Source organism: Oncorhynchus masou, chromosome 3 (assembly GCF_036934945.1).
Source record: "Oncorhynchus masou masou isolate Uvic2021 chromosome 3, UVic_Omas_1.1, whole genome shotgun sequence".
In the NCBI taxonomy this organism is placed as follows: Eukaryota; Metazoa; Chordata; class Actinopteri; order Salmoniformes; family Salmonidae; genus Oncorhynchus; species Oncorhynchus masou.
This window is the reverse complement of record NC_088214.1, coordinates 18,981,271-19,006,516: the sequence shown is the minus strand read 5'-3', so window position 1 is coordinate 19,006,516 and position 25,246 is coordinate 18,981,271. Positions and strand designations below refer to the sequence as shown.

At 43.8% G+C, this 25,246-nt stretch overlaps 1 protein-coding gene across 2 annotated transcripts in view; it reads left to right on the top strand.

Moving 5' to 3' along the window:
• Positions 1-2,490: 2,490 nt before the first annotated feature.
• Positions 2,491-25,246, top strand: part of mmp16b (matrix metallopeptidase 16b (membrane-inserted)) — a 37,382-nt gene continuing 14,626 nt past the window's right edge. For both annotated transcript variants that reach the window (XM_064933947.1, XM_064933938.1), the window contains exons 1-6: positions 2,491-2,919; positions 10,557-10,705; positions 15,833-15,847; positions 18,658-18,774; positions 20,833-20,999; positions 21,632-21,769. In XM_064933947.1, the coding sequence (XP_064790019.1) occupies positions 2,791-2,919; positions 10,557-10,705; positions 15,833-15,847; positions 18,658-18,774; positions 20,833-20,999; positions 21,632-21,769 (715 nt within the window). In that variant the 5' untranslated portion in view covers positions 2,491-2,790. The remainder of the gene's footprint in view (positions 2,920-10,556; positions 10,706-15,832; positions 15,848-18,657; positions 18,775-20,832; positions 21,000-21,631; positions 21,770-25,246) is intronic.

Genomic DNA, 25,246 nt, shown 5'->3' with positions numbered 1-25,246 from the left:
CTATGGATATAGATACTTCTGTACCTGTTTCCTCCAGCATCTTCACAATGTCCTTTGCTGTTTTTCTTGGATTGATTTGCACTTTTCGCACCAAAGTATGTTCATCTCTAGGAGACAGAACGCGTCTCCTTCCTGAGCGGTATGACAGCTGCGTGGTCCCATGGTGTTTATACCTGTGTACTATTGTTTGTACAGATGAATGTGGTACCTTCAGGCATTTGGAAATTGTTCCCAAGGATGAACTAGACTTGTGGAGGTCTACAACATTTACATTTAAGTCATTTAGCAGACGCTCTTATCCAGAGCGACTTACAAATTGGTGAATTCACCTTCTGACATCCAGTGGAACAGCCACTTTACAATAGTGCAACTAAATCATTAAGGGGGGGGGGGGGGTGGTGAGAAGGATTACTTATCCTATCCTAGGTATTCCTTGAAGAGGTGGGGTTTCAGGTGTCTCCGGAAGGTGGTGATTGACTCCGCTGTCCTGGCGTCGTGAGGGAGTTTGTTCCACCATTGGGGGGCCAGAGCAGCGAACAGTTTTGACTGGGCTGAGCGGGAACTGTACTTCCTCAATGGTAGGGAGGCGAGCAGGCCAGAGGTGGATGAGGTTGCAATTCTGAGGTTGCAACGATTTTCTTCTTCCTCTGACAAGGAGTATGACATATCGGACCAATGCGCAGCGTGTGTCCATAATGTATTTATTAAACTGAACACAGAATACAAAAAAACAAGAGAAATAAATGAAAACCAAAACAGTTCTGTATGGAAAACACAGACACAGAAAACAACTACCCACAAATCATAGTGGGAAAACAGGCTGCCTAAGTATGGTTCTCAATCAGAGACAACGAACGACAGCTGCCTCTGATTGGGAACCATAACAGGCCAAAACCAGAAATACAAAACCTAGAATACAAAACATAGAATGCCCACCCCAACTCACACCCTGACCAAACTAAAACAGAGACATAAAAAAGGAACTAAGTTCAGAACGTGACAGAGGTCTTGGCTGGTTTCTTTTGATTTTCCCATGATATTAAGCAAAGAGGCACCGAGTTTGAAGGAAGGCCTTGAGATACATCCACAGGTACACCTTCAATTGACTCAAATGATGTCAATTAGCCTTTGAGAAGCTTCTAAAGCCATGACATCATTTTCTGGACTTTTCCAAGCTGTTTAAAGGCACAGTCAACTTAGTGTATGTAAACTTCTGACCCACTGGAATTGTGACATAGTGAATTATAAGTGAAACAATCTGTCTGTAAACAATTGTTGGAAAAATTACTTGTGTCATGCACAAAGTAGATGTCCTAACCGACATGCCAAAACTATAGTTTGTTAACAAGAAATTTGTGGAGTGGTTGAAAAACGAGTTTAAATGACTCCAACCTAAGTATATGTAAACTTACGACTTTAACTGTATGTACTATATAATGGGCATCTTGTACTGTGCAGTATTTTCCTTTTAATGGTTGAAACAGGACATGACTAACGTACCACTTTTGAAAGGGATTCCTATTGGATTAAAGGCCTCTTTAATCGTTAATATCTAATGAGTAGGGTGGGGATATTGTACACCATATCATGATTTAATTAAGATATGTTTGGCTTGTCTCAGTGTATTTGTCTTGACCCCATTTGAGTAGTAGTTGGGAACCTGTTTCTCAATAGAACACTGCCACCTTGTGGTTAAAGTACAGTCTCTGTCTCGTGCAGAATCCTGACCTTGGTACTCAGCTGAGGTTTATTGTCTCCATGTATTAATTCACCAATCACCATGAACCTGCAAATAGAGTATTTCCTAGAGTGGTGTAGTCTTCTTTAGTCAACAGCAGGGTTAGGGTAGGCCTGTAACGAACATTGACTAGCTAGGCCTGTTACGACTTACGATCCCCCCCAAATGGGTTAACCCTTAAGGTCTACGGGCTAGGAGACCCGTGTTTGAGACTTGCAATGGGCGTTATACTGTCGCCGTTCGCAACGATCGCTACGTTGGTGGCAGGTGTGGGATGGTGCCTTGGGGGCCATCGGAGAGGAGTGCACACGCGAGGTACTTGGTATAGTGAATCGTGAAGTACTTGGTATAGTGCAACGTGGGGACACGCTCTCCCAACTGGAGGGGATACTGTAATGAGCCTTGCCTAAGTAGGCATGTTATGACCCACGTCTTTCGCTGGGAGACAAGGGTTCGACACCCGCAAGGGACATTCTTCTCATATAATATCATATGTTTATCTTCATGAATAGGACATATGATTAATAATGTTAATATGCCCGTTATTACATGACATAACCGTTTAATAGTCTTTACTTGAATGATATCGGGGATATTGAAGGATGATTGCTCCATCTGTCTCGGGCTATTTCTATTCTCACAGTACATAAAGAATCTTGTACCAGGGTACATTACATGACGTTGGTCTTTACGCCGTCAAGTGGAGTGTTGCGCTGCTGGAGACATCATAGCGCAGGCGTAGACTCGGGGGGTATGCTTACTGTACATGGCCATTGATGCCGCTGGATAAACTAAATCAGCTATGTAAATAATAGTGACTGGGGCGGTGGAGCTAACATGCCGAATTCTATCACAGCCTAACATGATAAAATAATACATGTCATCTGGGTTTACTTTATCCGGTTGACAAAACCACCGCGGCCGTCCTTTTATGCACGTCTCGGAATTTGGCTTTGACAGCTCGCCCGATGGTTTTCTTCATTTGACGCACGAATAAAAATCAGACGACGGGCGGTTTTTCCTAATAACCCATTTGGGAAAAACGGGTCATTATGACCTTAGTATCCCCCTCTAAAAGAAAACCATTGGATTGCCTTTACGCAACAGCGTTCTGCTTGCATTTCTTGCTGTGGATTTTATGCGCCGCGTCCGGAGAAGAGATTCGTCAATTCAGCGTTGAGGTAAGTAAGATGCATGGCCTGCTATTGCTTCGCGGTGGCTCATAATAAATGACAATGCACTCTCCTGTGCTCGAGTGGCAGAACATTGCGTGTGGACGAGGGTTGCTGTTATTTATCTGGCTACATTATCACATAAACATGACCAGATGACATAGCAACATTGTATTTTATGCATGTTTCCATATGCATGGAACGTCGAAATGATCATCCGTTCAATATTTTTTTACAAGTCAGAACAACATCCTATGCTATTGCTTTGGACAGCGGGTGAGAGGGAGGATGGGCGACCATGAACGAGATGGTCCAGCGCCCATCCTCTCATTCGATCTCACTGCAATATTTGTTATCATAATACAGTGCCTTGCGTGTGCAGACCCCTTGGATTTCTTCACATTTTATACTGGGATTAAAATGCATTCATTTGTCATATTTTGTCAACATTCTACACAAAATACTCTGTAGTGTCAAAGTGGGATATATATATATATATATTTTTTTTACCATAAATAAAACATTCTGAACCAAAATACAGTCGTTATATATTCATCCCCTTTGTTTAGGTAAGCCGACATTATTTCAAGAGTAAAATGTGGTTTAACAAATCACATAAGTTAAGTGGACTAACCCTTCCTCTGTCCCCCATACACACAACAACTGTAAATTTCAAGCACAGATTGAAATTTTCAAGCAAGGTGGTGGCTGCATCATGGTACAAGTATATGGTTAATATCTGCAAATACTGGTGAGTTTAAGGATAAAAAGTAATGGGTTGGAGCTAAACACAGGCAAAATCCAAGAGGAAGACCTGCATCAGTCTGCTTTACACCAGAGACTGGGAAAGGAATTCACCTTTCCGTAGGACAATAGCCTACAACACAAGGCCAAATCTACACTGAAGTTGCTTACCAAGAAGACAGTGAATGTTCCCGAGTGACCAAGTTACAGTTAGATTTTCAAGCAGATTTAAATACAATGACAAGACTTGAAAATTGCTGTGTAGCCATGATCCCCAACCTCTTGACAGAGCTTGAATATTTTTTTAAAGCATAATGGGCAAATATGGTACAATCCATGTGTGCAAACCTCTTATAGACTTACCAGTGTTTTAGTGGTTCTTGGAGAAGTAGGTACACTCTAATTGTGGAAGTGGGCATACTCTAATTTTGACAAACATTTCCTAAACGGCCCCTGTGGCGAGGGAAAGGCGCCCTGTTTTAAAAATTCTATGACAAACAGTGACATAGGCTATGCTCCTAAAATATGAATCCCATATTGGTCTTTCACAGTCAGTCCAACCCAAGCTGTACAAGTAGGCTAATAGTAGGCCAAATATCAGGATAAGGTAAGAACCAGATGAAGACCGTGTCGAAGTAACAATGTTATTTACAGCAACAGAAGCAAAGGTACAGGACGGCAGGCAGGGTCAAGTCAGGCAGAGGTCAGAAATCCAGATAGGGGCAAAGGTACAGGACGGCAGACAGGCTCAGGGGCAGGCAGAGTGGTCAGACGGGCGGGTTCAATATCAAGACAGGCAAGGCTCAAAAACCAGGAGGGCGAGAAAAAGAGAGGCTGGGAAAAGACAGGAGCTGGAGCTGACAGGACAAATAATGGTAAGCTTGACAAACAAGATGAACTGGCAACAAACAGAGAACACAGGTATAAATACACAGGGGCTAATAGGGAAGATGGGCAACACCTGGAGGGGGAGGAGACAATCACAGAGACAGGCGAAACAGATCAGGGCGTGACAGTCTCCCCCCCCCCCCTCTAGGGGTGCCACCTGATGTCCTACCTGGTTGACCGGGGCGCCGGAGGTGGTAGTCGGCGATGAGGGCTGGGTCCAGGATGCCTTTTAGCGGGGACTCAGCACCTCTCCTCTGGGCCATAACCCTCCCAGTCAACCAGGTACTGGAAACCCCTGCCCCATGGTCAAAACCTCAGGAGGTGTCTCACCGTGTATGCCGGATGGCCATCGGTGACACGGGGAGGAGGGGTGGGCCTGGAAATGGAAGACAAGTGACTGAGACACAGGCTTGATACGGGACACATGAAAGGTGGGGTGTATATGAAGGGCAGCAGCTGGGGACCACATGAACAGAACCTTGGGCGAGGTGAGTGCTGACAGGGGGGAAGCCAGGGTGCTGTAACCCCGGATAAAGCGGCGATAGAAATTGGCTAATCCCAGAAAACGTTGCAGCTGCACCCTGGTCGTAGACTGAGGCCAATCCATCACTGCTCTCACCTTCCCGCGATCCATCTGGACACTCCCAGCAGAGATGATGTAACCCAGAAAGGGGGTGGTGGAGCGATGGAACTCGCACTTCTGCCTTCACAAACAGCTGATTCTCCAGAAGATGTTGAAGGTCCTGCCGGACGTGGCGCACGTGTTCTTGAGGAGAGAGGGAGAAGACGAGGATGTCATCAATGTAGACGAAGATGAACTGGTTCAACATGTCGCGGAGTACATCATTCACCAGAGCCTGGTACACAGCAGGAGCATGGTGAGGCCGAAGGGCATGACCAGATACTCGTAGTGGCCACTGGCTGTGTTGAAGGCGGTCTTCCACTCATCCCCCTCTCATATCCGCACCAGGTGGTAGGCGTTCCGTAGATCCAGCTTGGAAAACACAATGGCCCCCGAGAGCGGCTCGAAGGCCGAGGAGATGAGTGGTAGCAGGTAACGGTTCTTAACCGTAATGTCGTTGAGTCCCCGGTAGTCAATGCACAGGCGCAAGGTCTTGTCCTTTTTCTCCACAAAGAAGAAGCCTGCGCTAGAGGGAGAGGAAGAGGGATGGATAAATCCAGCAGCTAGGGAGTCCCCATTGTAGGTATCCATAGCCTTGGTCTCCGGTCCCGACAGAGTACAGACGTCCTCGGGGGAAGCGTGGTGCTTGGGAGAATGTCAATCCCGCAGTCATAGGGTCGATGCGGTGGAAGCGACGTCGCCAGGGCCTTCCTGAACACATCCTGGAGGTCCTGGTACTCTGCGGGACTGGCGGAGAGGTCCGAGGCACGTTCAGAGCCCCCAGGAAGACATACCGGGGTAGGTTGTGCTGACTTCAGGCAATAAGTGTGTCAGAACGGGCTCCAGTCCACGAAGGCACCAGTCGACCAGTTAAGGAGGGGATTGTGTGGTTGGAGCCAGGAGAATTCCCAATACCACGGGAATCAGAGGGGACTTGATGAGCAGGAAACTGGATAACCTCACTGTGGTTCCCTGACACCCGTAGGTGGATGGGAGTGGTGTTGTGGGTGACTCGGCCTATAGAGTGCCCGTCCAGCTCTCTAACATCCATGGGAATGGCAGGGTACTGTCCAAAAAACTCTCGTCGGCCTCAGAGTCAATGAGAGCCCAGAGAGATTTGGATTGGTCTCCCCACAGTAGAATGGCATGAAAAGGGGTGTGAGCAGGGGAAGCAGGAATGTTCTCCATATGGCCCACCAGATTCCTTGCTCCTACCAGTAAGCCTGGCTTCTTTAGAGAACAAGAGGACAAAAAAATGACCAAGAGTCCCGCAATACAGACAACTCTTCGTGTTGATCCTGTATTTCAATTCCGCTGGCGATAGCCCAGCTCTGCCTAGTGACATAGGCTCAGGAAGCAGTGAGTCAGCTGTCTTCGGGCAGCCCCCGGGGCAGGTCGGGAATCTTTGGTCCTCTTGGCAACGAGACCGTCGGGAGCTTCCAAGTTGACTCGGAGGCAAGGTGGGGTCCTTGGGCGTGCGATCAAAATCTAATCTCTCCCTCCATCGTTCCCGTAGTCGTCCATCGATTCGGATGGTCAAAGCGATAAGGGAATTGAGATCCGTAGGTAACTCCCGATCAGCAAGCTCGTCCTTGACCTCCTCCGAGACACGTGCAGGAACATATCAAACATGCTTCCTGGTTCCAAACACTCTCCGCTGCCAACGTGCTGAAATCCAACGTATAGTAAACTACACTGTAGAAGCCTTGCCGAAGCTGGATTAGCCTCTGGGCAGCTTCTCTCCCGGAGAATGGTTAGTCTGAATCCCTCCAGACTAACACATATGGCCGGCTGCTGTTCCCATACAGCAGTAGCCCAGGTGAGAACCCTCCCAGATATCAACGTGATGAGATAGGCTATCTTGGAGCGATCCAAGGGGAAGGAGGAGGGCTAAAGCTCAAAAATGAGGGAATACTGAGCTAGAAATGCCCGACAGGTGCTCGACTCTCCACCGAGAAGGTGGAGTCACCGATGAAACGGCACTGTTAGCAGTGGGGTTACTGAGGGGCTGTGGGGTTACCACCGTGCTAAGCTGCCTCCCAGACAACCCGCGGAATTGCTCTGGGCAACCCGTCCAATGCCCGGTCATGGCGATCAACCAAAGTTTGGACCCCCTCCATAAGGCCACGAAGCAGTTCCTCGTGCCTCCCGATAGTGGCTCCTTGGGAGGAGATGACGTCGCGCAGCTGGCCCGGGTCTGCTGGGTCAGTCATGGCCAGTTCTTGCTATCAGGATACGGTAAGACCCAGATGAAGACCGTGTCGAAGTAACAATATTTATTACAGCAACAGAGGCGAAGGTACAGGATGGCAGGCAGGCTCAGGGTCAAGGGCAGGCAGAGTGGTCAGGCGGGCGGGTTCAAGGTCAAGACAGGCAAGGGTCAAAAACCAGGAGGGTGAGAAAAAGAGAGGCTGGGAAAAGACAGGAGCTGACAGGACAAATACTGGTAAGCTTGACAAACAAAACGAACTGGCAACAGACAAATAGAGAACACAGGTATAACAACACAGGGGATAATAGTGAAGATGGGCAACACCTGGAGGGGGGTGGAGACAATCACAAAGACAGGTGAAACAGATCAGGGCGTGCCAGCCTACTATTGAAATAGATAAATTAGGATGTCAACTGTTTCATAAATTCACAGGTTTCAGATTTTTTTACACTCAAAGTATATTTTTTTTATATAGAACATCCAATTTTGTTGTATTTTTAAGTCCACAACAATGCTTAAACCACATCAGAAGAGCACTTTTTAGGTCTGGGAAAAATAAGATCTAAAGAGTCTCCCTTTAAATTCAACTGTTCAGGCACCAAGCACTGTTGTTTGGTTCTTTCTTTACTCACATGAGATGGAGTTTGAAAAAAAAAATGGCCACTGGATTGATGCAAATAATCACAATATATTTCTGCCAGGTAGGCATAGGCTACTTTGTAGCTAGTTAACATTTAATTGAGAAGGTTTTAGGGAAAGACTTTCCATTTACCAGAAGACGGTTAGGCCGATCATTAGTATCGCTATATTTTTCCTTCATGTCTTACCCTGCTTTAAAGTCGCCTATAGACAAAATTCCACCATAGAAAGGTGGAAGCAATTATTTAGTAAATACTCAAATCAACTTTTCATTGTCTAGCAGCAAAAGCCATTTTCCTAGTCATATTAGCAACCCAGGATCCTTATAGCATCAATAGATGTCCTGTCTTTCTAACGGATATTTCAATCTCTGTCCATGAAACCTCTAGCATGTGTGTTGCGCATTTTAGAAAGTTTCTCCACCCGCAAATAGTATTATGGAACGTTTGCGCACAGGCCTACTGCCGTGTGCAGATTGCTGCACTTAAAATGTGAAGAAATAATAGTTTAACATTTTTAAGCTAAACATTCTGATCTGTTCCATCAGCCTTATTAATTGATGTGTTATATCTCCACCATACTACTTTGATACGCATTGTGGGGATTAATAAGTGAGTAAAGGCAATGCCCACAAAAAAAGTGGGTATATGGCTTATACCTGCTTATACCCTCTGCTACACCACTGGACTTACCCAAGAAGACTCTAAGCTGTAATTGATGCCAAAAGGTGTTTCTAACACATATTGACTCAACTTTTGCAACGACTATATTTTAGTTATTACATTTTTGTAATGCTATTTTGTGTAGATTGTTGAGAACAAAATGACAACTAAATCAATTTGAATCCCACTATGTAACACAATAAAATGTGAAGAAATCCAAGGGGTCTGAATACTTTTGCAAGGGACTACTATGCTATCAACTATTATTCTTTGTTGAGGGAAATTTGGTGGGTTTATGGCTGTGCAGATTAAGATGTGATCCAAGTTGCGTAATGGGATAGGGTTGAATATCTTGTACCATATTAATTGCTGCTGTCATATTCTCTGCATAGGCCTATCCTACCATAGACTATTCTCTCTCATCCCATCCCAAGTCAAATAGCACAATCAAATTCCTTATTCAGTCCTGGGAACCAGAACCTGGGCCTTAGCTATACAGACTTAGCAACAAACAACTAACCAACCAACCATTGGCTACATATGATTAAGGGATGGTGGAAAGATGGACAAACAACAACAAGGCGTTTGGCTCAATGAGGAGCGGAGAGGGAGAGATAGAGATACAGGGATTGAGGGAGGGAGGGAGAGATATATGGAGGATTAGCGGGAGCATCTCATAGGATGGGTAATGATGGTGATAGCGAGGCAACAGCAGCTGGTTGGCGTGTGGACAGCTGTGGTGGAGCGTGGCCGCCTGCCTCGCTGCCTCGTGGCTCTCGAATCCCATCAACGGGGATAGGATCTAACAATGACCCCTGGTCTACACTCAATCTCTACTGAATGAAGGAGTGTCAGTGTCACTCTGTGTGGGCGGCTGCTTTGAGCTGTGTTGGTTATAGGCAAAAACACTGAGTGAATGTTACTGGAAAGGATGTGGGTAACTGGGCATAGCCATATGGGTTACAATGTTCATCCTTGAAAAATATGAACCTGAACTAGGCCTTTTCTCTGTCAGTGTCACTGTGTGTGTGTGGTGGTTATAGAAAACAAGTGTTCCTGTAACTCTGGATACTGTTGGATGTGGCTAACAATGTTCTGGTTGGAACAGAGGTACTTCTATCCAAAGAGTTCTCCATCAATTATGAACCTGAACTGTATGATGCAGAGATTCTCTGTATGATAGGCTACTGAACAACTTCTACCCCCAAGCCATAAGACTGTTGAACAGTTAATCAAATAGACAGCCGGACTATTTGCATTGACCCCAGTTAAAAAAAACTTCTCTTGCACTGGGTCTATGCACACTCACTAGACTCTACCCCCACACACATACCACACTGACACCAGCACACACACAAACTACATACCCTCACACACACAAAACACACACATGCATATTAAACGCCACACACGCACGAGACATAGTTTCACAGACGCTGCAACATGTACATATACTACCTCAATTACCTCCACTGTTTTGCACCCCTGCACATTGACTCGCTACCGCTCTTCCGTTATTAAATATTTTGTGTTACCATTTCCTTATTATGTTTTTAAAAAAACTTTTAACTCTGCATTGTTGGGAAAGGACTCGTAAGTAAGCATTTCACAGTAAAGTCTACACCTGTTGTATTCGGCACATGTGACAAATAAAAATGTATTTGATGCAGAGATCAGTTTGACTCATACTAGAGACTTTATGAACAAGGACAGACCTTTCTCCCTATCATTTCTCTCGGTTACGATTACCAAAATGTAGCTTTGTTATAACTCATGTAATAGTGATGTAATTTCATCATTTGTCAGCTTTCTTTCAGACATGAATAAGGACAGTAATGCATGAATCTCTCCCTCTCTCCTCCCTTCCTTTCTCCTGTAGGGATGGCTACAGAAGTATGGCTACCTTCCCCACACAGACCCCAGAATGGCTGTCCTGCGTTCAGCCCAGACCATGCAACAAGCCATCGCAGCCATGCAGCGCATCTACGGCCTCAATGTTACAGGGACACTGGATGAGAGGACCACAGAGTGAGTAGACACACACACCAAATCAAATTTTACTGGTCACATACACATGGTTAGCAGATGTTAATGTGAGTGTAGTGAAATACTTGTGCTTATAGTTCCGACAGTGCAGTAATATCTAACAAGTAATCTAACAATTCCCCAACAACTACCTAATACACACAAATCTAAAGGGGTGAATGAGAATATGTACATAAGTATATGGATGAGCGATGGCCGAGAGGCATAGGCAAGGTGCAGTAGATGGTATAAAACCCAGTATATACATGTGATATGAGTAATGTAAGATATGTAAACATTATTAAAGTGGCATTGTTTAAAATGACTAATGATCAATTTATTAAAGTGCCCAGGGATTGGGTCTCAATGTAGGTAGCAGCCTCTGAGTTAGTGATTGCTGTTTAACAGTCTGATGGCCTTGAGATGAAAGTTGTTTTTCAGTCTCTCGGTCCCAGCTTTGATGCACCTGTACTGATCTCGCCTTCTGGATGATAGCGGTGTGAACAGGCACAGGCAATGGCTTGGATGGTTATTGTCCTTAATTATATTTTTGGTCTTCCTGTGACAGTGGTGCTGTAGGTGTCATGGAGGGCAGGTAGTTTGCTCCCAGGGATGCGTTGTGCAGACAGCACCACCCTTTGGAGAGCCTTGCGGTTGAGGGCGTTGCAGTTGCCGTACCAGGCTGTGATACTCGACAGAATGCTCTCGATTGTGCATCTGTAAATGTTTGTCAGGGTTTTGGTTTACAAGCCAAATTTCTTCAGCCTCCTGAGGTTGAAGAAGCGCTGTTGCGCCTTCTTCACCACACTGTCTGTGTGAGTGGACCCTTTCAGTTTGTCTGTGATGAGTATGCCCAGGAACGTAAAACCTCCCACCTTCTCCACTGCTGTCCCTTCAATGTGGATCGGAGGGTGCTCTCTCTGCTGTTTCCTGAAGTCCACGATCATCTCCTTTGTTTTGTTGACGTTAAGTGAGAGGTTGGTTTCCTGACATCACACTCCAAGTGCCCTCACCTCCTCCCTATAGGCTGTCTCGTCGTTGTTGGTGATCAGGCCCATCTGAAAACTTGATGATCGAGTTGGAGGCGTGCATGGCCACGCAGTCGTGGGTGAACAGGGAGTACAGGAGAGGACTGAGCACACACTCTTGTGGGGCCCCAGTGTTGAGGGTCAGTGAAGTGGAGATGTTGTTTCCTACCTTCACCACCTGGGGGCGGCCCATCAGAAAGTCCATGACCCAGTTGCACAGGGCGGGGTTGAGACCCAGGGGCTCCAGCTTGATGAGCTTGGAGGGTACTATGGGTTTGAATGCTGAGCTGTAGACAATGAGCAGCATTCTTACATAGGTATTATTTTTGTCCAGATGGGATAGGGCAGTTTGTAGTTTGATGGTGAGTGCATCATCTTTGGACCTGTTGGGGCGGTATGCAAACTGAAGGTGGCGGTGATATGATCCTTGACTAGCCTCTCAAAGCACTTCATGATGGCAGAAGTAAGTGCTACCGGTAGGTAGTCATTTAGTTCAGTTATCTTTGCCTTCTTGGGTACAGGAACAATGGTAACCATCTTGAAGCATGTGGGGACAGACTGGGATAGATTTGATAGGGAGCGATTGAATATGTCCGTAAAACACACCAGCCAGCTGGTCTGCGCATGCTCTGAGGATGCACCTAGGGATGCCATCCGGGCCACCAGCCTTGGGAGGGTTAACAATTTTAAATGTTTTACTCACGTCAGCCATGGTGAAGGAGAGGGGGGACACAGTCTTTGTTAGTGAGTCGCGACGGTGGCACTGTATTAGCCTCAAAGTGGGAAAAGAAGGTGTTTTAGATTGTCTGGAAGCCTGATGTCGAAGTCCGTGACGTGGCTGTGTTTGTTTTTGTAGTCTGATTTCCTGTAGACCATGCCACATACGTCTCGATATTGAGCCTTTGAATTGCGACTCCACCTTGTCCCTGTTCTGGCGTTTCATTGTTTGATTGACTTGTGGAGGGAATAACTACACTGTATAAATGCAGCCATATTTCCAGACCTCTTTCCATGGTTAAATGCGGTGGATCGCGCTTTCAGTTTTGCGCAAATGCCGCCATACATACACGGTTTCTGGTTAAGGAAGGTTTTAATAGTCACAGTGGGTACAACATCTCCTATGGACTACTTAATAAACGCACTTATCGAGTCAGCATATAGGTCAATGTTGTTCTCTGAGGCTGACCAGAACATATTCCAGTCTGCGTGATCAAAACAATCTTAAAGTGTGGCTTCGATTGGTCAGACTAGCGTTGAATGGTTCTCGTCACTGGTACATCCCCTTTGAGTTTCTGCCAATAAGACGGATCGAGCAAGATGGCATCGTGGTCTTTGCCAAAGGGAGGGCGGGGGAGGGCTTTGTATGCATTGCGGAAGTTAGAGTAGCAGTGATCAAGAGTATTATCCCTGCAAGTCGTGCAATCAATATGCTGATAGCATTTAGGTAGCCTTGTTCTAAAATTTGCTTTGTTAAAATCCCTCCAGATATATGGTTTCCAGTTTACATAAGAGTCCAATGAAGTTCCTTGAGGGCTGTCTTGGTGTTCATTCGAGGGGGAATGTACACAGCTGTGACTGTAACTGATGAGAATTCTCTTGGTAGGTTAAATGGCCAGCATTTGATTGTAAGGAATTTGGTCAGGTGAGCAGAAGGACTTGAGTTCCTGTATGTTGTTATGATTACACCATGAGTCATTAAACATAAAGCATACACACCCGCCCTTCCTCTTCATAGAGAGGTGTTTATCTCTGTCGGCGCGATGCATGGAGAAGCCCGGTGGCTGAACCGATTCCGACAACATATCCCGAGACAGCCATGTTTCCGTGAAACAGAGAATGTTGCAATCTCTGATGTCTCTGTGGAAGGCAACCCTTTGCTCGAATTCCGTCTACCTTGTTGTCAAGAGACTGGACATTGGTGAGTAGTATACTCGGGAGTGGTGAGCGATGTGCCCGTCTACGGAGCCTGACCAGAAGGCCGCTCAGTCTGCCCCTTCTGCGGCGCCGTTGTTTTGAGTTGCCTACTGGGATCAGATCCATTGTCCTGGGTGTTGGTCCGAACAGAGGATCCACTTCGGGAAAGTCGTATTCCTGGTCGTAATGTTGGTAAGTTGACATTGCTCTTATATCCAATAGTTCTTCCCGGCTGTATGTAATAAGACTTAAGATTTCGTGGGGTACAATGTAAGAAATAATTAATAAAAAATAAAATACTGCATAATTTCCTAAGAACGCAAAGAGAGGCATCTCTGTCGGCGCCATTGGGTTACTGAGTTACACGGACACATTGACATATTAACACATCTACAGTACACTCACATTGAGGACCATTGAGTCATCTAAATCACAATAAACAATTTTTCATTACTTAAAACAGAATGGGACTGAGTATATCAGTGAAAATAGCAGTGGTGTAAATGACTTCTGTAAAAATACTATACTTTACTATTTATCTTTTTGACAACTTTTACTTCAGCTCAGTCCCCTCCTGTACTCCCTGTTCACCCACGACTGCATGGCCAGGCATGACTCCAACACCATCATTATGTTTGCTGACGACACAACAGTGGTATGCCTGATCACCGACAACGACGAGACAGCCTATAGGTAAGTGGTCAGAGACCTGGCCGGGTGGTGCCAGAATAACAACCTATCCCTCAACGTAACCAAGACTAAGGAGATGATTGTGGACTACAGGAAAAGGAGCACCGAGCACGTCCCCATTCTCATCGACGGGACTGTAGTGGAGCAGGTTGAGAGCTTCAAATTCCTTGGTGTCCACATCAACAACAAACTAGAATGTTCCAAACACACCAAGACAATCGTGAAGAGGGCACAACAAAGCCTATTCCCCCTCAGGAAACTAAAAAGATTTGGCATGGGTCCTGAGATCCTCAAAAGGTTCTACAGCTGCAACATCGAGAGCATCCTGACCGGTTGCGTCACTGCCTGGTACGGCAATTGCTCGGCCTCCAACCACAAGGCACTTCAGAGGGTAGTGCGTACGGCCCAGTAAATCACTGGGGCAACGGTGCCTGCCATCCAGGACCTCTACACCAGGCGGTGTCAGAGGAAGACCCTGAAAATTGTCAAAGACCCCAGCCACCCCAGTCATAGACTGTTCTCTCTACTACCGCATAGCAAGCGGTACTGGAGTGCCAAGTCTAGGACAAAATGGCTTCTCAACAGTTTTTACCCCCAAGCCATAAGACTCCTGAATAGGTAACCAAATGGTTACCCAGACTATTTGAATTGTGTGCCTCCCCCCAACCACTCTTACTGTTGTTTTATTTCTTTACTTACCCACACACCTTTTTCGGCACACGTGACAAATACACTTTGATTTGATTTGATCCTAAAGAAAATATTGTACTTTTTACTCCACACATTTCCCTGACACTCAAAAGTACTCATTACATTTTACATTCACACACTTTCATCAAGAGAACATCCCTGGTCATATCTACTGCCTCTGATCTGGCGGACTCACTAAACACAAATGCTTCGTGTGTAAATGATGTCTGAATGTTGGAGTGTGCCCTGGCTATCCGTAAATAAAATAAAAACATGAAAATTGTGCCATCCGGTTTGCTTAATATAAGGAATTTTAAATGATTTATACTTTTAAAGTATCAAACTTTCTTGTTAAATAAAGGTTAAATAAAAAAGTAAACTTGTTTTACTATATTTACTAATTACATTTACCTTTGTTACTTAAGTATATTTAAAACCCAAATATTTTTCTTAAGAAGTATTTTATTGGGTGACTTCCACTTTTACTTGAGTCATTTTATATTAAGGTATCTTTACTTTTACTCAAGTATAACAATTGGGTACTTTTTACACCACTGGAAAATAGGAAACAAAAAAGTAATTATCACCAATGATAAATATCTGTAGCCTGCACTGATTAACCCGAATTAGCTCCAACACCACTGTCGGAACTAGAAGCACAAGCATTTCACTCCACCTACATTAACATCTGCTAACCATGTGTATGTGACAAATAACATTTGTTTTGATTTGACCTCTAACCAGCAGCCCAGTGCCAAGTGAGATTTGAACTCTTTTCATTCTTCCCCTTCTTGCTTAATTGATGAAGTGATATCACTCTAAGGTGAGGCTCTATATCTGACATATGTGTGAGCACAGTATTCCATGTGTTGCATGGGTTTGAATGGAAATAGATCAGTCATTGAAGCTCTAGCCTGGCCAACACTCAGTCTCACCACTTTTTTCTCAGAATGGAAAGAACCATTTAATTCAGCTAGATGTCACATTTTTATGGTAATACATTCACTTTTGTGGCGTACTATAATATGAAAAGGGTTTATTTTCAAAATGTGATAAATGAAAAAAATGTACATTTGCATTTTTTCATCTGAATTCAATGTTTCATACCAGAGCCATGTGTTTAGAGAGATGGGACATTCAGTAGGATACATTGACATAACACTACAACATTATATGGCAGCTATGTTAGCTCCCTTGAACAGAATTAGCATTATGATGCATTTACATGATACTTCAAAATTATATGGCAGCCATGTTAGAAACCATTAACATTACATGGGGGATATAAAAAAAGGCTTTGTAACTGATCATCTACAAATAGAACAATATTTAAAAAATGCTTCTCTTTATCCGCTGTCCTGGGTTATGTCGCTGGCACAAAAGTCAGTCATTTAGCAAATCATGTCCATTATATTGTATTTGTCTGTTGAGTTACCCTCTTAAGGATTGGACCCTTAAAAAAATGGGGCTAAAATGACATACCCAAATCTAACTGCCTCTAGATCAGGACCTAAAGCAATGATATGCATATTCTGGATACCAATTGAAAGGAACTACTTTGAAGTTTGTGGTAATGTGAAATGAATGTAAGAGAATATAACACATAAGATCTGGTAAAAAAAATATAATACAAAGAAAAAAACATGTCCCCCCCATCATCTTTGAAATGCAATGAGAAAGGCCATAATGTACTATTCCATGTTAGGGGCAATTTAGATCTTGGCCACTAGATGGTAGCATTGTACGTGCAACATTTTATACTGGTTCAATGAACCATTGCATTTCTGTTCAAAATGTTGTCTCAAGACTGCCCAAATGTGCCTAATTGGTTTATTAATACATTTTCAAGTTCAAACCTGTGCACTCTCCTCAAACAATAGCATGGTATTCTTTCACTGTAATAGCTACTGTAAATTGGACAGTGCAGTTAGATTAATAACAATTTAAGCTTTCTGCCTATATCAGATATGTCTGTCCTGGGAAATGTTCTTGTTGCTTACAATCTCATGCTAATCACATTATCCTACGTTAGCTCAACCGTCCCATGGGGGACACACCGATCCCATAGGTTTAGGTTTCCCTAAATATTTTTGCCACACTTAGGAATATAATCAGAAACGTATCTTATTAATTTAGGCTAATCCGTGGCTTAGTCAGCCAGATGCGTAGACCGCTGTCACTCTCAGCTGTTCCCGTTGCTACCTAGTGTTACGTAAGCTTTGAGCTCTTGAGTGTCGTGGACTTTTTTGTTATGGATCCCTTTGACAGTTTGAAGCCTGTGATATCTATTCCCGTTGGCCCATAGAAACTTTCTAAACAAAAGGAGAGAGCCAAGATCCACTAATGGGGAACAATAGGCTACTGTCTGCAAACATACAGAGGCTGCAAACAGCGCGCTGTGTCACTCCGACAATAAGAATCAATCCATCTTTCACCGGCAAATTAATTGCAAGAGACTTTCAATGTCTATATTATTCCTTAAATCCTTCCCTAAAGTGTATATAATCAAACTGAAAAAGGTTCCCTTTATTTATCTTAAACGAAAAGAAAGAAAACTCACATTGTATAGACTGTTCACCCTCTGGATACAATAAACTGGCTATGTGATACTTGCACAGTATAGTTGCAACAAATGTAGTATTTTAATATTTATTTATGTATCGATACTGTCTAAAACACAATCATGATCATTTTTATATTGGAGTTCTGTTGTTTGGGGTGGGTTTATAGCGTTCACCACAAAACATGATTATTTGTCTCTCTAAAATAAAATTACCTTGCATATATTTCAAATAAAATAATGTGTCTTTTCACTAGCCCAGGTTATGGTAAGATGAAACATGATCTCTATCTCAAAATATGTCTGAAAATGCATATATTGCGTTTTGGAATGAAACTCTTCATATGTTTTTGTTTGGCACTAAAAATGTAATATATATACCAGTTCCCCAAATAGCGGCCCACAGGGGATTTTATTTGCCCCCAAAGTTGTGATAGGTACATTTTTTTATTTGTTTTATAACAATATATATAACAATTTATATATATATATATATATATATGTGTGTGTGTTTGTGTTTTAAACTGCATTGTTGTTTAGGGACTCATAAGTAAGCATTTCACTGTAAGGTCTACTACACCTGTTGTATTTGGCACATGTGACTAATAAAATTTGGTTTATATGTGATCTTTGACAAATATTATATCTGTTTTGGCTTCTTGCGGTCATTTTGCAGTCTACTGTATGTTCCGGCCCCCTGACCATCGTCTCCAGACAAAAAAAGAGAGAAAAAAATAAAAAATAAATCAGCCCACGGCTGAATCTTGTTGATGATTCTGAAATATACATTTGAAAAAGGTACATACTGTACAGTATGTAGTTATTAGGGGTAGTAGGAAGCAGCTCTATTTTACAGTGGGAACCACTTGTCCCATTGCCCACTGAACCGCAGTATGTAAGGCAATATGTAGGATATTCTAGTTCAGAGTAGTGCTTGTTGTGGCATCAAATATAACCAGTTAAACATCCTGTAGGTACATCTGTCACCAGATTCTTGTACTTATCTAACCAACTTTTGTCATCCCCATCCATTCTTTTTCCTTCTCTTCAACCTCCACTTCCTCCCTCCTTAGTTGGATGAAAAGGCCGAGGTGTGGGAATCCAGACAAACTAAAAGGCAACTCGAGGTCACGGAAGCGGAGGTATGCACTGACGGGGCAGAAGTGGCAACGAACACATATCACTTACAGGTGAGAGACGTAGGCCGGCACATGCATGTACACACATCACCTAAAGGTGAGCGACGTTAGTCAACTATTATTATAGGGTTCCATGTTTGTCAGTGTAGCTATTCATTTGTGTTCTCACTCACTCTTCCACTCTCTTTCTCCTTGGTCTCATATGCTCTCTGCATTTCCTTGGATACAGCACATATGGGCCCACGCAGAAATTGATTTACACAGAATAACATTTTGTGTGTAAATAGAAGTCAAGTCAGAGAACAGAATAAAGTTATGAAATGTTTTTCAACCTCTTCTTTGCATTCCTTTGCAGTTAACTTTTGTTTGCATTTTAAGAATACCAGCAGACAAACTACTTCATTTTAATAGCAAGGATGATCGAGGACAACTTTTCTCTTGTCCAATTCTCTAAGATTCTCTATGTAAATCATCCAATAATCTGACCAAAATATTCAAATTCCCCATCTTATCACGTGTGATTGCTAACGGGGTCTGAGAGAGCAGGATAACGGGTCCTCCTCAGTGGGAAATTGACAGGTTACAGCCGGCATAGACGATAACTCTGTAAATTTATTCAAATCCTTCCTTCCTTCTTGCATGTGGATTGATGAGGCACCTCTTCTAATGGAATGTCAGTCTGCTTGGCTGTGCTGTCTGGCTGCACTCGCTCTGTAAAAATGAGTTGGGGAGGGAAAACGAGGGGAAGAAGATTTCTCTCGCTCTCACCGTCTGCAAACGACTGATAACGACAGCTATGTTAAAAGTGCAGTGAAAGCTGCTGGGCTTGTTGGAATAGTTTAAAAGTTAAACTTTTAGAGTGCCTCATCATCCATTTTAGAGAATATTCTCCCCAGGCAATAGTGGGAGATGTGGTTTGAATTTGGGCAGATATGTGCTTCTGCCTGTTTTTCTATATTTAAAATGCTGTTTTTGTTGGGGCCTGCTTTGTGCTAAAGCTTCATCTTAATGACGTGAAATGTAGCAAGGTGTTAAATATTCTCTTCCAATTATTGTCAATGTCTTATATTGTCTTACCAGTGTACAATGGCTCTTGTCTAACTGGTGGTACCATCCAACTCTACAACCCCCAGATTCACAAAACCTAGGAAGACACTTCTTTACTGCTATTTTTTTCCTCAAGTTTAGACTTATCAAGTTAAGCAGTTGCTATTTCTCAAAAATGTTATTGGAAATGTTCTTGCGCTATTTCTTATGTTTTCCCTAAAGCGAAAAGTTAAGCAAAAATTTGATTCTTTACATTTTTCTTTTTTTGGGGGGGGGGGGAATTTGTTTGATAAGTATCACTATTACTGCGGATTTATTATGGACATTTTCTGAAATTGCAATCCCAAAAAATCTAACATATATCATATGTTTCTTCTTAGGCAAAATGTGAAGAAGATTATTGTAAATCTTTTTAAGTCAAGAATGGCTAAATCATTTTCTTAAATTCATGGCAGTGAGAGAATAAGCTCATGAAAGCAATTGAACATGTTTAATTCACTCACAAACTCTGAAAGTTTCAGTATTGATTATTTTAAACCCAGATTGTTTTAGAACAGTAATCTCAGTAGGAAATATGCTAACATGATTGCCATTTCTAGCTTCATAGCTAGCTAAATCGGTTGCCTAGCAACAAACATCTTAAGAAGCAGGGGCGCAACTTTTAGAAGTGGTGGGGACATCATTTTTTATCGAGATGGATAAACACTCCAAACAGCCTACCCGACCACTCGGAGGCATCCGCATGGTCCTAAAGCACACCATTTCCTTGTTTTGTATCACAGTCCAATGATAAAACTGTGGGGGAAATGCAATTTCAGAATATGGGGGGACTTGTAAGTCAATATTTGAGAAGTTCATAAGAAAATCATTAAATCTTAAGATATTGTTGAGGAATTGCACTTACAAATTATCCTATGAACTTTTTTTTTTCTTAAGAAGTTTCTTAATTGTTGCATAAAGAAGTGTTTTGTGAATCGGGGCCGAGGCCTTTACTGTAAAAACATGCTGTCAATGTAAATACAAATATGTTCTTAATTGACTCACCCCGTCTTCCTCCCTCAGCATAAAGAACGTCACTCCCAAAGTGGGCGCCAGGGAGACCCACGATGCCATTCGGCGTGCGTTTGATGTGTGGCAAGGGGTGACGCCGCTCCGCTTCGAGGCTGTCCCTTACAGCGCCCTGGAGAGCGGCCGGCGGGATGTGGACATCACCATCATATTCGCCTCAGGTGAGAATTGTATTGAATGGTTCTGGGGAGAGGAAACTGTATCTGAAACACAACACTGTGTGTACAAAACATTAGGAACACGTTCCTAATATTGAGTTGCACCCCCTTTTGCCCTCCGAACAGCCTCAATTCATCGGGATGCGGACTTTACAAGGTGTCGAAAGTGTTCCACAGGGATGTTGGCCCATGTTGATTCCAATTCTTCCTACAATGCTTCCCATTCTTGATACACACAGAAAACTGTTGAGCGTTAAAATTCCAACAGCGTTGCGGTTCTTGACACACTCAAACTGGTGCGCCTGGAACCTACCACCACACCCCGTTCAAATGCACTTAAATCTTTTGTCTTGCCCATTCACCCTCTGAATGGCACACATACACAATGTCTCAAATGTCTCAAGGCTTAAAAATCCTTATTTAACCTGTCTCCTTTCCTTCATCAAGAATGATTGATGTGGATTTAGCAAGTGACATTAATATGGGAACATAGCTTTCACCTGGATTCACCTGATCAGTCTATGTCTTGGAAAGAGCAAGTGTTCCTAATGTTTTGGGTACTCAGTGTGTCTGTTGCCCTAATTCTGTTTTCCTAGTGTAAACTTTGAAGTTAAAATAAATTGATCTCACCTCAGGTTTCCACGGTGACAGCTCACCCTTCGACGGCGAGGGGGGGTTCCTAGCCCACGCCTACTTCCCGGGCCCTGGGATTGGAGGGGACACCCACTTCGACTCAGACGAACCCTGGACCTTAGGGAACCCCAACCATGATGGTGAGAGATGGAGGTGTGGGGGTTAGAGAGAGAAAGAATGAGAGAGAGAGAGAGAGAGAGAGAAGAGAGAAACAGGAACAGAGGAGCAGATAGAAAAAGGAATATGGTTGTGAGAGAATCATCTCAAAGACTAATGCCATAGAAGAAAACAAATATATACAGTCTGCATATTTGATCATGTTTTATTACACAGCACAAGGGCCCAGATTCACAAAACGTTAAGAAATGTCTTCTTAAAAGGTGCTACACATTTTTTGCATTGTAATTTCAGAAAATGTCAATAATATACAGTACCAGCCAAAAGTTTGGACACACCTACTCATTCAAGGGTTTTTCTTTATTTTTTCTATTTTCTATATTGTAGAATAATAGTGAAGCCATCAAGACTATGAAATAACACATATGGAATCATGTAGTAACCAAAAAAAAAGTGTTCAACAAATAAAAATATATTTTAGATAATTCAAAGTACCCACCTTTTGCCTTGATGATAACTTTGCACACTCTTGGTATTCTCAAAACCAGCTTCAACTGGAATGCTTTTACAACAGTTGAAGGAGTTCTCACATATGCGGAGCACTTGTTAGCTGCTTTTCCATCACTCTGCAATCCAACTCATCCCAAACCATCTCAATTGGGTTGAGGTCAGGTGATTGTATAGGCCAAGTCATCTGTTGCAGCACTCCATCACTCTCCATCTCGGTCAAATAACCCTTACACAGCCTGGAAGTGTGTTAGGTCATTTTCCTGCGGAAAATCAAATGTAGTCCCAGTAAGCCCAAACCAGATGGGATGGCGTGTCGCTGCAGAATGCTGTGGTAGCCAAGCTGGTTAAGTGTGCCTTGAAGTCTAAATAAATCATAGACAGTGTCACCAAAGCACCCCCACATCATCACACCTCCTCCATGCTTCACGGTGGGAACCACACAAGCAGAGATCATCCGTTAACCTACTCTGTGTCTCATGAAGACACAGTGGTTGGATCTAAAAATCTCAAATTTGAACTCAGACCATAAGACAGATTTGCACCAGTCTAATGTCCATTGCTCATGTTTCTTGACCCAAGCAAGTCTCTTCTTATTATTGGTGTCCTTTAGTAGTGGTATCTTTGCAGCAATTTGACCATGAAGGGCACAAGGGCACAAGGCGAAACCCAAATGCAGACACAGGAGGCAGATGGTTGAGCTCCGTTATTTATTATAGCAAAAGGGGTAGGCAAAAGGCAGGTTGGGTACAAGCGAGAGTTTCTAAACCAGGTTAGAGTCCAAACGGTACAAGACGATAGGCAAGCTCGAGGTCAGGGCCAGCAGGGGTTCAGTAACCAGGTCAAAGTCCAAAAGGCACAAGACGATAGGCAGGCTCGTGGTCAGGAAGGCGGGCTCAGAGTCAGGACAGGCAAGGGTCAAAACCAGGAGGGCGAGAAAAGAGAGACTGGAAAAAGCAGGCGCTGAGACACAAAAACGCTGGCTGATTTGACAAACAAGACAAACTGGCACAGAGAGAAAGGAAACACAGGGATAAATACACCGGGGATAATAAGCAACACCTGGAGGGGGTGGAGACAAGCACAAGGACAGGTGAAACAGATCAGGGTGTGACAGAAGGCCTGATTTACGCAGTCTCCTCTGAACAGTTAATGTTGAGATGTGTCTGTTACTTGAACTCTGTGAAGCATTTATTTGGGTTGCAATTTCTGAGGCTGGTAACTCTGATGAATTTATCCTCTGCAGCAGAGGTAACTCTGGGTCTTCTTTTCCTGTGGCGGTCATCATGAGAGCCAGTTTCATCATAGTGCTTGATGGTTTATGCTAACGCACTTGAAGAAACATTAATATTCTTGAAATGTTCCGAATTGACTGACCTTCATGTCTTAAAGTAATGATGGACTGTCATTTCTCTTTGCTTTTTTGAGATGTTCTTGCCATAATATGGACTTTTCACAAATAGGGCTATCTTCTGTATACCACCCCTACCTTGTCACAACACAACTGATTGGCTCAAACTCATTAAGAAGGAAAGGAATTCCACAAATGAACTGTTAACAAGACACATCTGTTAATTGAAATGTATTACAGGTGACTACCTCATGAAGCTGGTTGAGAGAATGCCAAGAATGTGCAAAGCTGTTATCAAGGCAAAAGGTGGCTACTTTGAAGAATCTCAAATATAAAATATACACTGCTCAAAAAATAAAGGGAACACTAAAATAACACATCCTAGATCTGAATGAATGAAATATTGTTATTAAATACGTTTTTCTTTACATAGTTGAATGTGCCGACAACAAAATCACACAAAAATTATCAATGGAAATCAAATTTATCAACCCATGGAGGTCTGGATTTGGAGTCACACTCAAAATTAAAGTGGAAAACCACACTACAGGCTGATCCAACTTTGATGTAATGTCCTTAAAACAAGTCAAAATGAGGCTCAGTAGTGTGTGTGGCCTCCACGTGCCTGTATGACCTCCCTACAACGCCTGGGCATGCTCCTGATGAGGTGGCGGATGGTCTCCTAAGGGATATCCTCCCAGACCTGGACTAAAGCATCCGCCAACTCCTGGACAGTCTGTGGTGCAACGTGGCGTTGGTGGATGGAGCGGGCGGGCCAGTCCATAGCATCAATGCCTTCCTCTTGCAGGAACTGCTGACACACTCCAGCCATATGAGGTCTAACATTGTCTTGCATTAGGAGGAAAGGAGGATCCCAGGGCCAACCGCACCAGCATATGGTCTCACAAGGGGTCTGAGGATCTCATCTCGGTACCTAATGGCAGTCAGGCTACCTCTGGCGAGCACATGGAAGGCTGTGCGGCCCCCCAAAGAAATGCCACCCCACACCATGACTGACCCACCGCCAAACCGGTCATGCTGGAGGATGTTGCAGGCAGCAGAACGTTCTCCACGGTGTCTCCAGACTGTCACGTCTGTCACATGTGCTCAGTGTGAACCTGCTTTCATCTGTGAAGAGCACATGCCAATCTTGGTGTTCTCTGGCAAATGAAAAATGTCCTGCACGGTGTTGGGCTGTATGCACAACCCCCACCTGTGGACATGGGCCCTCATACCACCCTCATGGTGTCTGTTTCTGACCGTTTGAGCAGACACATGCACATTTGTGGCCTGCTGGAGGTCATTTTGCAGGGCTCTGGTAGTGCTCCTGCTCCTCCTTGCACAAAGGCGGAGGTAGCGGTCCTGCTGCTGGGTTGTTGCCATCATACGGCCTCCTCCACATCTCCTGATGTACTGGCCTGTCTCCTGGTAGTGCCTCCATGCTCTGGACACTACGCTGACAGACACAGCAAACCTTCTTGCCACAGCTCGCATTGATGTGCCATCCTGGATGAGCTGCACTACCTGAGCCACTTGTGTTGGTTGTAGACTCCGTTTCATGCTACCACCAGAGTGAAAGCACCGCCAGCATTCAAAAGTGACCAAAACATGGAAGCATAGGAACTGAGAAGAGGTCTGTGGT